General features: G+C 36.0%; 4 protein-coding genes and 5 pseudogenes across 9 annotated transcripts, besides 3 other annotated features; all 9 read left to right on the plus strand.

Moving 5' to 3' along the window:
• The first annotated feature begins 99 nt into the window (after nucleotides 1-99).
• TVAGG3_0027230 lies at nucleotides 100-1,302 on the plus strand (annotated as a pseudogene). Its single transcript has one exon. A coding segment is annotated over exon 1 (1,203 nt).
• A 222-nt stretch (nucleotides 1,303-1,524) lies between these two features.
• Nucleotides 1,525-16,574: part of a mobile genetic element that runs on past the window's edge.
• On the plus strand, nucleotides 1,963-2,580 carry TVAGG3_0027250 (annotated as a pseudogene). Its single transcript has one exon. A coding segment is annotated over exon 1 (618 nt).
• Nucleotides 4,080-4,109: a terminal%2Cinverted (terminal inverted repeat of MuDR-2_TvMULE3 transposon ID:TVAGG3_0027260).
• Nucleotides 4,080-4,184: a mobile genetic element.
• Nucleotides 9,271-10,667, plus strand: TVAGG3_0027270 (annotated as a pseudogene). Its single transcript has one exon. A coding segment is annotated over exon 1 (1,397 nt).
• On the plus strand, nucleotides 11,638-12,039 carry TVAGG3_0027280 (uncharacterized protein; the record flags this gene model as incomplete). The annotated part of the gene is made up of 1 exon (XM_051220318.1): nucleotides 11,638-12,039. One exon carries the CDS (start codon nucleotides 11,638-11,640, stop codon nucleotides 12,037-12,039), a length of 402 nt encoding a protein of 133 aa, XP_051105304.1.
• Nucleotides 12,059-12,211, plus strand: TVAGG3_0027290 (uncharacterized protein; the record flags this gene model as incomplete). Its single annotated transcript, XM_051220319.1, has 1 exon — nucleotides 12,059-12,211. One exon carries the CDS (start codon nucleotides 12,059-12,061, stop codon nucleotides 12,209-12,211), a length of 153 nt encoding a protein of 50 aa, XP_051105305.1.
• TVAGG3_0027300 lies at nucleotides 12,231-12,747 on the plus strand (annotated as a pseudogene). The gene has a single exon. A coding segment is annotated over exon 1 (517 nt).
• TVAGG3_0027310 lies at nucleotides 12,863-13,546 on the plus strand (annotated as a pseudogene). The gene has a single exon. A coding segment is annotated over exon 1 (684 nt).
• On the plus strand, nucleotides 13,650-14,165 carry TVAGG3_0027320 (uncharacterized protein; the record flags this gene model as incomplete). Its single annotated transcript, XM_051220320.1, has 1 exon — nucleotides 13,650-14,165. One exon carries the CDS (start codon nucleotides 13,650-13,652, stop codon nucleotides 14,163-14,165), a length of 516 nt encoding a protein of 171 aa, XP_051105306.1.
• Nucleotides 15,204-16,112, plus strand: TVAGG3_0027330 (organellar and viral DNA polymerase type B; the record flags this gene model as incomplete). The annotated part of the gene is made up of 1 exon (XM_051220321.1): nucleotides 15,204-16,112. One exon carries the CDS (start codon nucleotides 15,204-15,206, stop codon nucleotides 16,110-16,112), a length of 909 nt encoding a protein of 302 aa, XP_051105307.1.

Below are 16,574 nucleotides of genomic sequence, written 5' to 3' on the forward strand. Positions count from 1 at the left end.
GCTCTTCATAGTAAGGTGAAACTAGTGAACGACTTCTCATCTGGAAAGAAACTGAAGTCTGAAGGTTTCGACAAAGAGTTAAGAGAAGTAGCACAAAATATGACGAAAATAACAGATGCAGCAACGAGACAGGCAGTTCAAAGTGCCTATGACGCCGTTAGAGCAACTGTTGTGGAAAGTCAAGAAAAAGAGTTACAACAGACCAAAACAGACCTAGTAAATGCTTTCTTAAGAACGAAAAGTCAGGTAGGACATTATGCTGCAGATGGAACATATGTGCCAGCTGGTGGAACTTATATACCACCAAACCCTCCAAGAGAAGCACCTGCACCAGGACTACCTAAAACATTTACATCGTCACATGGACACAGACACAGGCATGCACCAAAACCAACACAACAACCAACAGTTCAAAATCCAGCACCACAACAACAACCAAAACCAACAGTTCAAAACCCTGCACAACAACCAACAGTTCAAAATCCAGCACAGCAACCAACAGTTCAAAATCCAGCACAACAACCACAAACAGAGCAAAACCCTGCACAGCAACCAACAGTTCAAAATCCTGCACAGCAACCACAAACAGAGCAAAACCCTGCACAGCAACCAACAGTTCAAAATCCTGCACAGCAACCACAAACAGAGCAAAGACACAAAAGAAGTAGAGAAAAAGGAAACCAAGAATTCTTAAAAATGCTTAAGGAAGATTATGGTTACCCAGATACTCTTGACTTTAGTGACAGATATAAAGAAGCTATTAGAAAGTTCAAGGAAGGAAATACTGACCCGAACCTATTTAGCTTTATGGTTCAGCATAAAATCGGATATAATCTCAAACCTGGAAAATACAAGCTCGCAAAGGGATATGATTTAATAGCATATCATCCAAATGACATGAATGAATTTACTCCGAATATTTGATGTCAGAGCTAAATGATAATTCAACTCTCTTCATGAAACGCGTAAAAAATAGAGACGGAACGAAAGAAGAAAGGTTTATGAGTCCGGATGACTTAGATAGGGAACTTGTTGAAAACGGTCTCGGAATATATGAAATGCCAGCAGATGAGGTACAAGAAACTCCACAGGAAGAAGTTCAGATACAACCAGACATGGAAAAATAGTTCAGCACAACAACAGCTAGAAGAGCCTGAAGGAAACAAACAAGTCCCTCCTTTGGAAACTAACTTCACAGAACTAGATGAAGATTTGGAACAGCCGAAAAATCTTGACCCTCAACAAGTGTATGCGGAGAATATGGAATCTTTCCAAGAGTCTAAGAAAAATTCGGCTGACATAGTAGAAGAATATCGAAAAATGTTCACCGACATACAAAAGACTCCAACATCAGATGAAAATATTCAGCATAGAATGGAAGTACTGAAAGAAAATGTACGCAAATACAATAACCCTTTTTACTTACGACCATATAACGTTCAATCTTTGGCTGAACTCGGTGAAAATAAAAGGTTAAATTTCAACAAAACATATAGAAATGAAACATTGTTTAAAGTTCATTCAGAACCTAACCAATATGGAAACAAACCTACTTTTGTTTCTGCAGACTATGGAACTACAATGAGATGGGGTCATAAAGCTAATCCGGATAGGTGGTTCATAAACTTACAACCTCAATTCCAAGAAGTTGTAGACGCAATGGAAGTGAATGGTGAACCAGATTTAGCTATTTTCAGCGCGGCTTTAATGCCATTGAAAGATATGAAAGATGCAGATATTTTGGACCAGTATGAAATGAACATGGCTGAGGGAAATATAACACCTGACGTTCTAGAACATTTATCTCAAAGAACTACACAGAACCATAGAGATGGTATATTTGGTGAAGAGTTTAGAAAGAAAGTTAGGGAGAGAGAAGGAAGAGAACCTATTGTACATGACCTTGCAAACGAAAGTTTGCAAAATGTCATAAAAACTTACTTTGCAGACAATAAACCGAGAAGGGATGAATATTTAAGAAAACTCAAATGGACAGTACCAAATGAAATGTTAGTATTGAAAAACATGTTCCTTGACAAAATAAAACCAACTACAGAAATAAATGACGCAAGACTGAAACGTTGGGTAAAAGCTTTCCCATTCACAAAGATATTATTGGTTACATGGAAAGAAAACCAGAATGGCTACAAAAACATATATTTGGAAACGAGCTTATTCCATATGGACAAGCTCTGTTTGAAGAGCTTGAACCGGAAACTCAGGAAAGAGTCATGCAAACAATACGCGAAGACTCAAATACAAACTATGACAAAATCTTTCTAGGATATAGGTTACCTGAGATGGGCGACCAGAGCCCAAAGGCAAAAAGGACATGGGAAATTTACAACATACTAGGTGAACATGAGGCAAAGATGCAACAACTTGAAGCAGAGGGCAAGTTACCAAAAGCGACACCAAAGAAGAAGAGAAGAGTAGAACAAAGTGAAAGTAGTGAAGAAGTAACTTCATCTAGTGAAAGTAGTGGCAATGAAGGAAAAAGAAGAGTTAAAGATTCAGTTAAAAAACTCAGTCAGGAAGAAAGTAAAGCTTGGTCCGAGTGGGTTCTATTATGATATATAAATCCAACTATTCTATATTTTTACCCATATGAAATGTACGCCGCTCAGAATATAACGCCAACAGTTTTGGATGCCATGAACGGAAATGTTTCCGAATGGTATAACGAATGCGACAATGCCATTAGAAGGTCAGAAATAGTTCCTGGAACTTACGAATATACAACTGCTGTTTCTTATGGAAACGTAGGTGAGTTTGGAGAAGGTTCTTCAACAACAGTAGATATTGCTTGCGACAGGTTTCATATTATTTCTATTGACAACTCATTCTTATACGTGGAACAAGACATTGAAATAAAACCTTCTGCCAAGTTGTCTGACAAGAAAGGTTGCAATGGAATTTTCTATGTCGGATACCAATATGCTCCAGAAGTTTTCATGGGATATAAGATATATTCTAACTCTGACTTAGTTCAAACAGTAACATGGGCAAACTATGAATGGTTCGCTTTGAGAAACTCAGTACAACCACAAGCTAGAGAACAAACAGACCAGTATGCAACTATTGAGAAAATAAGAAGACTTGACCCTAACGTTCCAGGAGTTTATGTTAACCTTTCTGGACAAACTGCAGCAGCAGTAACCAAAGTAAAACTGAAACTTAGAGTTCCTTTGTCATCTTTCCTCATCTTCAGGTTTTTAAGATACTTGCCAAACTGGGCAGGAAAAATTTCTATCAAACTTACTCCAAGCAAAAATAACTTAGTCATTGCACCAACACAAGACCCATTCACTATTACAGACGTAAAGGGAACAAATCAAACGTCATTCGCCGAATTTGCAAAGACAAAGTTGACTTAGACTTTGGTTTCTCAAACTTCAACAATGAAGTAAACTATTATTTCAATGCTGCTGGAACTGCTTGGGACCCAGTTAATTTACATGCGAACAGTTTGAATGCAAGAGAATAGAAAGCAGACTTGCAGTCTATATGTTGGACCCAGATATTTCAAATGCTTTAGCTGCCAAATATATTGCAGTTCCACTTATTTCCTATACACCAAATATCTGTCAAAGACTTTGCAGGTGAAGTTGGAAACCAAAGTGCTGACCCAGGTGCAAGAACAGATATTGCCTTAACAACTGCAATGAAACATGCAGATACTATGTTTGTACTGTTCAGACGAACTATAAATGACTATTCTTGTTTCTACAACCCTGGTATTAAATATCATATAAACATAGATGGTAAATATTATCCAAGAGAAGAATATTCTACAGTTGAGGATATGAGGTCATACAACTTGACATTAGATGCTATGAACTTTAACAACAGCTTCACAACAACCATTAACCCTGAAATGCAAAATTCTATTATGCCATATGTGAAAGTATGGACTCATACAGGAGGTCAAAAAACTCAATATACAAATGGAGAACGTTCAAACTTTTGGCTTGGCATTCCATTTGCTGACTCAGAAGACTTTATGGGTGGTATTTCAACTGTTGGTACAGTTCAAATACAATATACTGGTGACAGAGACGGTCCAGATGAATTGAGAGGAGTATATAAGAATTTCCGGAAAAGTGACATTCAAAAAGTGACACTTTCAATAGGGAGTAACACTTAAAAAGTGACAATTTAAAATTCACAATAAATAAAAAAAAAGGTAGTGGGGCCTCCAGGCACTTCGTGCCCTCTAGCCCTGAAGATGTTTAGTATAAATGAAGTTTTTTGGGTACTGGGGGCTTCCAGGCGCGTTGCGCCCTCTAGCCCATAAAAAATTTTTGGTAGAGCACTCAAAATAGTATAACTTTGTCCGGACAAGTAAGGGCTATCGTCGCTACAGAAAAGTTACGGGCGTTCCAAGGAAGTATACTTGAGAGACTCTTTAGAAACTTTAGACGTTTTACATAACCATCCATGCTTTTACTTTACATCCGATAAAAGTGGTTTGGAAACGTTTGATGTTAGAGGACATACATGACTATGAGTTTTAGATATGACAAGATAGAATATGAGAGAGTCCTATAAACCGAGAAAGTGTCATATAAACATCTGTCAAAAACCGTTTTTTACTTCACTTAAAATGCCACGTAAGCTACGTAAGAATATACGTAAGAGAAGAGAGCATTGAAACATCCAATAGTAAAACTGACACCACAACAACAGTTGCAACAACAAATGCTGAATGACCCCACTATGTTGCAACAAATGTCAAGCAACCCTATGCTCTTAAACCGAGTTCTTGGTCACAGAGTGGAGGTTTAAGAGCGGCACTTTTAGCAAAAATGGCAGGCTATGGTGGAGCTGCAGACGGAACAGCCTATAACCCTCAAGTCAAATGAATTTGAGTTCACTCAAAAATCAAATAACAGATGTCAAAAAGTCAAACATAGACATACAGAAACAAATAAGTGAAAACGAAAAGAAACTAGAATATGACAGACACACAAAGAAACTAATGAGTTAAACGTAGAGAAAAAGAAGAAAGAAGAACAACTGAAAGAACTAAGTACAGAGGAATATGCGAAAAAGTGTCAGAAAAAGCAGCAGAAGTAGCAAAATGGAACAAGATGTTATAAATTTGAAAAACCATACTACTCAATATAAAGTACTGAAAGATGAAGAGATAAAACAAAAAGCCATGAAGACATATATGGATAGCGATGAGTATAAAAAAGAAGTTGAAGCAAATGTAAAGGCAGAAAAACTTTTACAGTTGCAAAACCAAACCCGTACAGTATGAAAACTTAGCACAAGAAATAAAAATAACGACGCAGCCATGCAAAAGGCAATGAAAAGCGCAGAATATATAAAGCTAACAATGACTGGTTAGATGCCCAAGCCAACGCTAAAGCAGCCCAACTTATAGGGTCAATAAGGACAAAAATACAAGCGGCATGAAGACAGTTCAAATGAAGCTTTAACAAATGCTGACTTTAAGAACGCCTTCGAAGCTCTTCATAGTAAGGTGAAACAAGTGAACGACTTCTCATCTGGAAAGAAACTGAAGTCTGAAGGTTTCGACAAAGAGTTAAGAGAAGTAGCACAAAATATGACGAAAATAACAGATGCAGCAACGAGACAGGCAGTTCAAAGTGCCTATGACGCCGTTAGAGCAACTGTTGTGGAAAGTCAAGAAAAAGAGTTACAACAGACCAAAACAGACCTAGTAAATGCTTTCTTAAGAACGAAAAGTCAGGTAGGACACTATGCTGCAGATGGAACATATATACCAGCTGGTGGAACTTATATACTAGCTAGTGGAACCTATATACCACCAAACCCTCCAAGAGAAGCACCTGCACCAGGACTACCTAAAACATTTACATCGTCACATGGACACAGACACAGGCATGCACCAAAACCAACACAACAACCAACAGTTCAAAATCCAGCACCACAACAACAACCAGCACAACAACCACCTCCACAACCAGCACAGCAACCAACAGTTCAAAACCCTGCACAACAACAACCACAAACAGAAACAGAGCTAAGGACATAAAAGAAGTAGAGGAAAAGGAAACCAAGATTTTCTTAAAAATGCTTAAAAGAAGACTTATGGTTACCCAAGATACTCTTGACTTTAGTGACAGATATAAAGAAGCTATTAGAAAAAGTTCAAGGAAGGAAATACTGACCCGAACCTATTTAGCTTTATGGTTCAGCAAAATGGATATAATTTCAAACCTGGAAAATACAAGCTCGCTAAGGGATATGATTTAATAGCATATCATCCAAATGACATGAATGAATTTACTCCGAGATATTTTGATGTCAGAGCTAAATGATAATTCAACTCTCTTCATGAAACGCGTAAAAAATAGAGACGGAACGAAAGAAGAAAGGTTTATGACCGGATGACTTAGATAGGGAACTTGTTTAAAACGGTCTCGGAATATATGAAATGCCAGCAGATGAGGTACAAGAAAACTCCACAGGAAGAAGTTCAGATACAACCAGACATGGAAGAAATAGTTCAGCAAACAACAGCTAGAAGAGCCTGAAGGAAACAAACAAGTCCCTCCTTTGGAAACTAACTTCACAGAACTAGATGAAGATTTGGAACAGCCGAAAAATCTTGACCCTCAACAAGTGTATGCGGGAGATATGGAATCTTTCCAAGAGTCTAAGAAAAATTCGGCTGACATAGTAGAAGAATATCGAAAAAATGTTCACCGACATACAAAAAGACTCCAACATCAGATGAAAATATTCAGCATAGAATGGAAGTACTGAAAGAAAATGTACGCAAATACAATAACCCTTTTTACTTACGACCATATAACGTTCAATCTTTGGCTGAACTCGGTGAAAATAAAAGGTTAAATTTCAACAAAACATATAGAAATGAAAACATTGTTTAAAGTTCATTCAGAACCTAACCAATATGGAAACAAACCTACTTTTGTTTCTGCAGACTATGGAACTACAATGAGATGGGGTCATAAAGCTAACCCGGATAGGTGGTTCATAACTTATCAACCACAATTCCAAGAAGTTGTAGACGCAATGGAAGTGAATGGTGAACCAGATTTAGCTAGTATTTTCAGCGCGGCTTTAATGCCATTGAAAGATATGAAAGATGCAGATATTTGGACCAGTATGAAATGAACATGGCTGAGGAAATATAAACACCTGACGTTCTAGAACATTTATCTCAAAAGAACTACACAGAACCATAGAGATGGTATATTTGGTGAAGAGTTTAGAAAGAAAGTTAGGGAGGAAGAAGGAAGAAGACCTATTGTACATGACCTTGCAAACGAAAAGTTTGCAAAATGCATAAAAACTTACTTTGCAGACAATAAACCGAGAAGGGATGAATATTTTAAGAAAACTCAAATGGACAGTACCAAATGAAATGTTAGTATTGAAAACATGTTCCTTGACAAAAATAAAACCAACTACAGAAATAAATGACCCAAGCCTGAAACGTGGGTAAAGCTTTCCCATTCACAAAGATATTATTGGTAACATGGGAAAGAAAACCAGAATGGCTACAAAAACATATATTTGGAAACGAGCTTATTCCATATGGACAAGCTCTGTTTGAAGAGCTTGAACCGGAAACTCAGGAAAGAGTCATGCAAACAAATACGCGAAGACTCAAATACAAACTATGACAAAATCTTTCTAGGATATAGGTTACCTGAGATGGGCGACCAGAGCCCAAAGGCAAAAAGGACATGGGAAATTTACACATAACTAGGGAACATGAGGCAAAGATGCAAACAACTTGAAGCAGAGGGCAAGTTACCAAAAGCGACACCAAAGAAGAAGAGAAGAGTAGAACAAAGTGAAAAGTAGTGAAGAAGTAACTTCATCTAGTGAAAGTAGTGGCAATGAAGGAAAAAGAAGAGTTAAAGATTCAGTTAAAAACTCAGTCAGGAAGAAAGTAAAGCTTGGTCCGAGTGGGTTCTATTATGATATATAAATCCAACTATTCTATATTTTACCCATATGAAATGTACGCCGCTCAGAATTATAACGCCAACAGTTTGGATGCCATGAACGGAAATGTTTTCGAATGGTATAACGAATGCGACAATGCCATTAGAAGGCAGAAATAGTTCCTGGAACTTACGAATATACAACTGCTGTTTCTTATGGAAAACGTAGGTGAGTTTGGAGAAGGTTCTTCAACAACAGTAGATATTGCTTGCGACAGGTTTCATATTATTTCTATTGACAACTCATTCTTATACGTGGAACAAGACATTGAAATAAAACCTTCTTCCAAGTTGTCTGACAAGAAAGGTTGCAATGGAATTTTCTATGTCGGATACCAATATGCTCCAGAAGTTTTCATGGGATATAAGATATATTCTAACTCTGACTTAGTTCAAACAGTAACATGGCAAACTATGAATGGTTCGCTTTGGAGAACTCAGTACAACCACAGCTAGAGAACAAACAGACCAGTATGCAAACTATTGGAAAAATAAGAAGACTTGACCCTAACGTTCCAGGAGTTTATGTTAACCTTTCTGGCATGCGAAATGCTGCCACTAAAGTAAAACTGAAACTTTAGAGTTCCTTTGTCATCTTTCCTCATCTTCAGGTTTTAAGATACTTGCCAAACTGGGCAGGAAAAATTTCTATCAAACTTACTCCAAACATTTTCATATGTTCATTAGGGTTTTCGACTTCATAAAAAGTTCGGGTGTACTGGATATGCTGCAGGGCTGATTTAACATCCTCAAAAAATCTATACCATGCCAAGTTGTTATATTTAGTAGAAATATAAACGTCCTTCCTCCAAGGTCTTCTATTCTCTTTGATTTAACAGTTTTTTTCCTGTCATATATAATATCGAGATGGTATTCTCCTTCGTCAATGTTAAACTGGTTTGCATATTCGAGATAGATATCGTTTATTTTTTCTTGAAAAGCTTGAAGAGTTGTTTCTAAGTTTACAAGCAAACTAACTTGTAAAAGTTTTCCCTGTTCAAATTTCTCATACATACGTTTTTCTTTGTTATAGTATCGAACTTCAAAACCGACTGTAAATGGGAAACCATGTATGGCTTCTGAAATGAACTTCATTCTACGAAAGCCAATAGCTTTTGTGACAGATGGGTCTCTTAACCATCTTAACGGGTAGTCAAAACGATAGCCTTCATGCTTTTACGGTCTCTGTCTCAAAACTTTTGACCGACATTAGTAAAAGTTCATCTAATGGTTTAGTTGTAGCAACTCTAGAATTTTCTTTTTCTATTGAAAGCATATTTTATCTAGAATAAAAATGTCAAATGAAACAGCGTCTATGAGAGAAATACAACACAACCGACAACTCATTATACAAGCTCTAAATAAGAACAAACAAACTTTTCAAAACTATTCTAAGATATCTGAGTCATTGAAAGAAGGAAACTTAAAACTGACATTAAACCCAATGACAGATGAGTTTCTGTTTCAAGACAATAAGAACCATACTGTCTGTATAAATCCAACAAAAGGAACTTTAAACGAGAAACCTATAAATGAATTCTTTTGAAAGCAGATGTTGACAACAAAGCTGACAAAGAATAATGTAGACGATGCAATAGCAAAAGAAGAAGAAAGAGCTAACAAAGCTTATGCAACAAAGAACATACTCATCCTGAACTAGCAGACAAAACATATGTTGACAATAAAATGTCAAGTGAAGTGACAAGAGCTGAAAACGAATATTCTAAAAAGACTCATACACATACCATTGCAATAAATTACAAACTTACAAGAAACCTTAAACAGTAAAAGTGACGTTGGACATACACATACCATTGCAAAATTACAAAACTTACAAGAAACCTTAAACAGTAAAAGTGACGTTGGACATACACATACCATTGCAAATATTACAACTTACAAGAAACCTTAAACAGTAAAAGTGACGTTGGACATACACATACCATTGCAAATATTACAAACTTACAAGAAACCTTAAACAGGAAAAGTGACGTTGGACATACACACGATTTCTTCGCAACTGTTGCTATAGAAAGTATTGAAGGAACGGTTGAAGAAACTGGTGGGGATGTATTATATTTTAAACCTCCTAACTTTCCACAAGGTTTAACATCGGATGAAAACATAACAACGACGAAATACATTAGATGTAGAAATGTTTATGCCATGGAGGATGAAAATAACGTTAAATTCACTGCTCAAGATTTATATGAGAAGAAAGCAGACAAAACAGAGCTTCAAACATTAAAGACAGAAATACTTCAAACATTATATCCTATAGGCTTCTATTTACGTCAATGAACTCTACCAGACCAGAAACAGTTTCTGGGTTTTGGAACTTGGACTCAAATAGTCGACAGGTTTTTGTATTGTGCAAACTCTTCAAAGGAAACAGGTGGAAGTAAAACGATTTCAGGTGAAAACTTACCTGCGCACAGTCACTACATAGATTTAAGTACATCTCAAGCAGGTTGGCATAAGCATAGATATTGGGATTGGTCAGCAATGACAAAAGGTAAAGGATATGATGTTAAAGACGACGTTAAGTTTGCTATAAATTGTTACTGGAGTAACACTGAGGGAGGAGGAAACCATACACATCGCGTTTCAGGGTATACGCAAACAACGGGACAAAGTAAAGACTACATGCCACCTTACATGACAGTTTACGCATGGTATAGAAATGCTTAGTCGTCATTTTCAACTTCTTTAGCATATTCGTCAGGAGTTGTCTTATATTTGTTAGGAACTGTCTTTGAAAGTATACCACCTTGAACTTTGACAAGTTTGAAACGAGGTCTGACAATAGTAGTTTTATCTTCTGCTTGCAGTCTGTACATTTTGCCATGTTTGCCTAAAACTTCATAATATTCTCTTGTATACTTTCTTCTATTTTACGAACACGAATGTGAGTACCTGTCGGGTTCCCATTGTTGTCATAGTCAATAGTATTTTCATATGGGTCGCGTTTAGGTATTTCTATTTTTACTTTGTCACCTTTCTGAAGTTTGAAGCCCGGCATTCTTTCTTGTTTGTCTCTTTTGACTAAATTATTAAATATATAGTCTTTCTCTAAGTCGGGTTGTTTTTCATTTCTTCGGGGAGTGGTTTCCCAAACCTTTTTGTTTACGGCTATTGTAAATATTTAAAACTTGTCTCATCTTTGCCATGGAGAAGTGTCTATACTTGTCGTCATATGACATTTCATTTGCTTCACCACCTTGTGGTTGGTTTAAGTCTCTTAACATTTTTATACAACCGTCAATGACACCAAGAGCAGAATGGTTTTGGTCGACAATGAAATATTGGTTTACATTTTTTGAACGCAGATAGTTTTTAATATCGTCTGATTTGAAAGAACTTTCACAGTCAGATGTCAGTTTTGTTGGATGGTATTTGTCAACAAATATTGTCAAAGCAGTTTTCACATCTAAAATATTTTTGGACCATAATGGTATGGCTTCACAGTATCTTGTGTTTTGACCAACAAATATTAGCCAGTATGGTGGTCCATCTGTTCTAACTCTCGGAATGTTTTCCAAGATATCCATAAACCAAGCATTTGGTGTTGAACTAAAGATTTTTATCATGAGTGCTTTCTTTGTCGCCTTAGAAACATAGGGGTCCTTGTTTGGATTCGTCATTTTTTAACCCATAAGAAATGGGTTTATTTGGCGCATTAGCAGGAGTCGCATCTAGATTTTTACCCGCAGTGGGAACAATAGCCAGAGGTGTATTTGGAGTTGGAAGGAAGATTTTGAGTACATTAGGTATACTTAAAGAGAAAGCACAACCTATTATACAAACTGTACAGAAAGGTTGGGATGTAGCACGAGATGCAACAAATCTTATTCCAAATCCTGAAACAAGAGGAAAAGTTCAAGGATGGATGGACAATGTAGGAAGACAAGCAGGAAACTATTATAACAAAGCAAATGACTACTATAACCAAGCAGGACACTATATGGACCAAGGTGAAAGATTCTTTAACAGAGGATATAACCATGCACAACAGTGGGTAAACAATAACCAACCGCAACCACCTCAAACGTGGGGAATGTAAAATTTTTTACTGAGATGAAATGAACAATACAGCATTGAGACAAATGGGTTCAAGATGGATTTGTCGGCTTCCAGCAGTTACACAACGTGTTTGTCAAGTTCTTCCTATACCTCAGGAAGTTTTAGACCGACTTAAAAAACAACAACAACCAGTTGAAAACAAACCAAACTAAAATTTTTTACTGAGATGAAATGACCGAAGAAGTTGAAACGGTAGATTTGACACCACAAACAAAAAGTTCAGAACCATTGTCAAAACCTGTCAAAGAACTTACAGATGAAGAGAAAAAGTCAATAATAGAAAGTGCCAGGTCTGGAAATACAAACCCTAACTACAAAGTCACTTTTCATAAAAATGGAACGGCAAGTATCTCAAAAAAGAAACAGACTCTCACAAATAAAATATTGAAGTCTGAAGGAGCTTTCGAGACAACAGATGGAAAAGTTTACTTCACTGACCAACAGTTCATTATAGAACATCTCATTGACTTAGAGTCGAAATATTCTAAACTTTACAACAAACACAAAAAGTTGAAAGGAAAACAAAAACAAATGGCATATGATATTTATGAAGATGTTGACGACACAACTGTTCCTGCAAGTGAAGTAAAGTCAGAGGAACCGAAAAGTGACGAAAAACCGATAGAAGAAGAGAAACCAAAAACTGAAGATAAACCAAAACCAAAGTTTAGTTTCCAAACTAAACCAAGTCAACCTTCATTAGCTGGTATGGGTTGGCGTCAAAGACTTATGGCAGCAGGCGGTTATGTTAAGTAAAGAGAAAAAAAATATTTTTTTTTTTTATAAAAATGCCCCCATATAGAATGGATAGAAAATCTGCTAGAATAAAAGCAGAGTTGCAAAGATATGGTTGGAGAGTTTCGAAGAAGTTTAAATATAGGAAGGGAAGACCCATAAAAGTCTATGACAAATTGTCTGGTCTTCGCTACGAAATGGATTTGGAAACAGCACGTGCCAATTATCCAAACAGACTAGAGAGGTTAGAAGAAGAACGTCTTATGGACATGCCTTTCGATGTTAGTGAACCTCAAGTTGAAGGACACGACGGCTTTGCCAGATTCTACTGGAAACATGACGAACAATTGCATCCTTTGAGAAGGAAAAAAGGTAGTGCAGAGGATGGTCATGCTCCCATGAAAAGAACAAGATATGCATATGAGAAGTACCGTGAAGTTAGAAGTCAAATTACATCTGGTCGAACCTTTACAGTAAACTTTGACGAAGGAAAGAACAAAGAAGGCTTCATGGGAGTACTTGCTGCCATACAAGACGGAAATAAGAAAGGACACAATCTCAGATTGACCATAACAAATTTGGATGGTCACATTTACTATGCACATGGCAATGTCACAACAGCCGCACAACTTCTTGACGCTTTCAAGACTACAAAGAGAGAACAAATGGTTGACTCCGACTCAGACATTTTTAATGCAATTGAAGGAATTGCAAGTGTCAAGTTCGAATGGTACCAACCTAACCCTCAAGCAGTCAGACAACATGCTGGATACTTCCCGTTGGGAAACTTGTTTGTTAGATGAGAAATATGAAATGGCATACCATTTTAAAACCATATATTTTTACATATATTAAATGCTTCAGGTTGAAAAACAAAGAACAAAAGTAGCAGATACAAAACCGTTAGACTATATCTTTACAAATGCTGGTAGGACTATTTCAGATGAAGAAATTTCATCCCGAGCATACAGGTTTGACTATCCAGTTCGTTGGCTTCAAAGTCCTTCAGATGCAAAGGCAATAGGATTTAGAAGAGTTTTGTTTTCAAATAGAACTAACGCGTTTATGTTCGCAGTATATTTTCATGGGCAGTATAAAGGTTCTGATGGTCTAATAGACAAATTTGATGAAATGAGAATCTTTACAGTTCGTTCAGACGAAAGTCTTGAGAAAACTCTAAATGACTTTCAAACTCAAATGAACAAATATTATTGGGAATTTCAAGAAAAATACGACTCTTTACTAAATGGAACATACTATCTGAAACTAGAATATGACAAGATGAACTCCACCGTTTCATTTCAAAAGATTGAAATTAACCCTCCAAGAGATACAGAGTTTTTATTTTGGAAAGTAGACAAACGTTCTTAGGCACAATTTCTTCGGTTACTAAACCAGAACGAACCATTACCACCAGATGGTCCATTTAAATTTATACTTCCACCAGCAGATTTGACAGTTTATAGAAACGTGTTTGACCCTCAAAATGTTATGTGTCATGCAAGTTTCAGTTCAAGCAACAATAGTTTTCTATGTATCGGTAAGGACTTTTATGACTTTGCTTCTAAATTCTACGAACCACCTAGTAACAGTTTCTCTGACTTTCAAGTTTGGTTCACAACAAATGGTGTGCAGCATATTATTCCATTGTACTATGACTTTTATCTCGAATTGTCTTTCATATACAACTACGGAAAAGTGCTGAAAAAGTGAGTTTATGTTAGCATGTTAGATCTAACCTCTTTTCTAACCTCTTTTTTCACCCTCTTGAATTTTCATGAATTTCCTTAAGATAGAAAAAAAGTGAGTTAAAATGAGATGTTTACTGAAGGGGTCACCATGTCACCGGGTAACCATGTGTCACCAGGTAAACTAACTTCTTTTAAAAAATGAGACAACATGACATTTTGACAACAACACAGGAAATGAACTTCATCGTAAATGTTTTGTCATGATTTCATCGTAAATGTTTTGTCATGATTTCATCGTAAATGTTTTGTCATGATTTCATCGTAAATGTTTTGTCATGATTTCATCGTAATGAGCGTAAATGACCCAAAAATATATTTTATGTTAGCATGTTAGATCTAACACGTTTTCTAACCACTTTTCTAACCTCTTGAATTTTGTATAAAAACCAACCGGCAGAATTTCGGCGATTGGTATATTCTTCACAAAATGCTTGTTTTGAGGTCGAGCCACTTTTGGCTCCATCGTATTCTTTCACCCGTTGAATTTTCATGAGTTTTGGTCTGAATTCAATAAAAATATATTTTATGTTAGCATGTTAGATCTAACACGTTTTCTAACCACTTTTCTAACCTCTTGAATTTTCATGAATTTCCTTAAGATAGAAAAAAAGTGAGTTAGTATTTTTTAAAAAATTTTTTTTATTTTTATTGTAAGAACATGTTAGCAACAACTTCACCAAACTCGTTAGTCATGAACCCAACTTCAATGTTAGTAGAAATGAAAAGCTTCATTCCTTCTTCATATACTTTCGAAACAGAAATCCAGAAGATAAAGCAAGAACTTCTCCAAGGAGATTTAGATTGCACTGCGAAAGATGAAACAAATGAACAGTATCTTTATGAAATGCAGGACCTGGTGGAACATCTACCTAAACTTCCTGAAATACAACAACAAAAGCTTACTATTCCAGAATTTGAAGAAATAGAAGTCAAAGCAACTGACTCAGTAGAAATAAAGAAGTTCATACGTAAGGTTAACTATGAGTTTCTTGGATTTCATTGCAACCACAAAGTCATGGACAAAGACTGCGATATGGTATATTTCATTGACATATATAAATCTGAAGAATTTAAGACCTACGACAACTTTGTTTCGTTAGTTGCAAAATGTGTATGGCAGATAAGAGATAAAGATAAAAGAGGTAAAGTATGGAACGAACAAATAAAACCTGCATGTTTTGAGTTAAAGAAAACCATTGACGCTATAGTTGTACTTGCAGGACAAATTTCAATGTACAATGCTAAAATGAACCCACAATGTTCTAAATGTAAAGCAGCAATGAGGAAATATAACTACTCCGTCAAAGAGATAGAACGTATGCGAAACGACTATGCTGACTTAAAGAAAGAAGTAGAGAAACCAGCAGAAGATAAAATGGACATATTGGCATTTCTAAACAAAAACTATCCAACTGCTGACGATTTCCTTCTATCTGACGTCAAGAAGAAGTATAAAGATACATTCAATATTGTGAAAACTTTTGATATCCTTCGTGAAGAAATAGAAGCTACAAAACTGTTTAAAGTCATGAACCATCGCAACATATACCATGTAAAACGCTTGTAAATAGTTATGTTAGAAAAGTGGTTAGAAAACGTGTTAGATCTAACATGCTAACATAAAATATATTTTTATTGAATTCTGTATAAAATTCTGAGTAAAATGACATATGGAACATATACTTTTTCAGTAAGGACATATGGGGTAGAAAAGAGGTTAGAAAACGTGTTAGATCTAACATGCTAACATAAAATATATTTTTGCTGAAAAAAATGACCAAATTTCATTATATAACTGTTATGAGTGACGAAGAGAACTTTGACACTTCGTAAAAAAAATCCCTGAAATCATATCTTTTATACAAAATTCAAGAGGTGAGAAAAGAGGTTAGAAAAGTGGTTAGAAAACGTGTTAGATCTAACATGCTAACATAAAATATATTTTTGTCTGATTTACACTCATTTCGATGAAATCATGACAAAACATATACGATGAAGTTTATTTCCTGGACTGTTGTCAAAATGTCAT

The sequence above is a fragment of the Trichomonas vaginalis genome, chromosome IV (genome assembly GCF_026262505.1).
Source record: "Trichomonas vaginalis G3 chromosome IV, whole genome shotgun sequence".
In the NCBI taxonomy this organism is placed as follows: Eukaryota; Parabasalia; order Trichomonadida; family Trichomonadidae; genus Trichomonas; species Trichomonas vaginalis.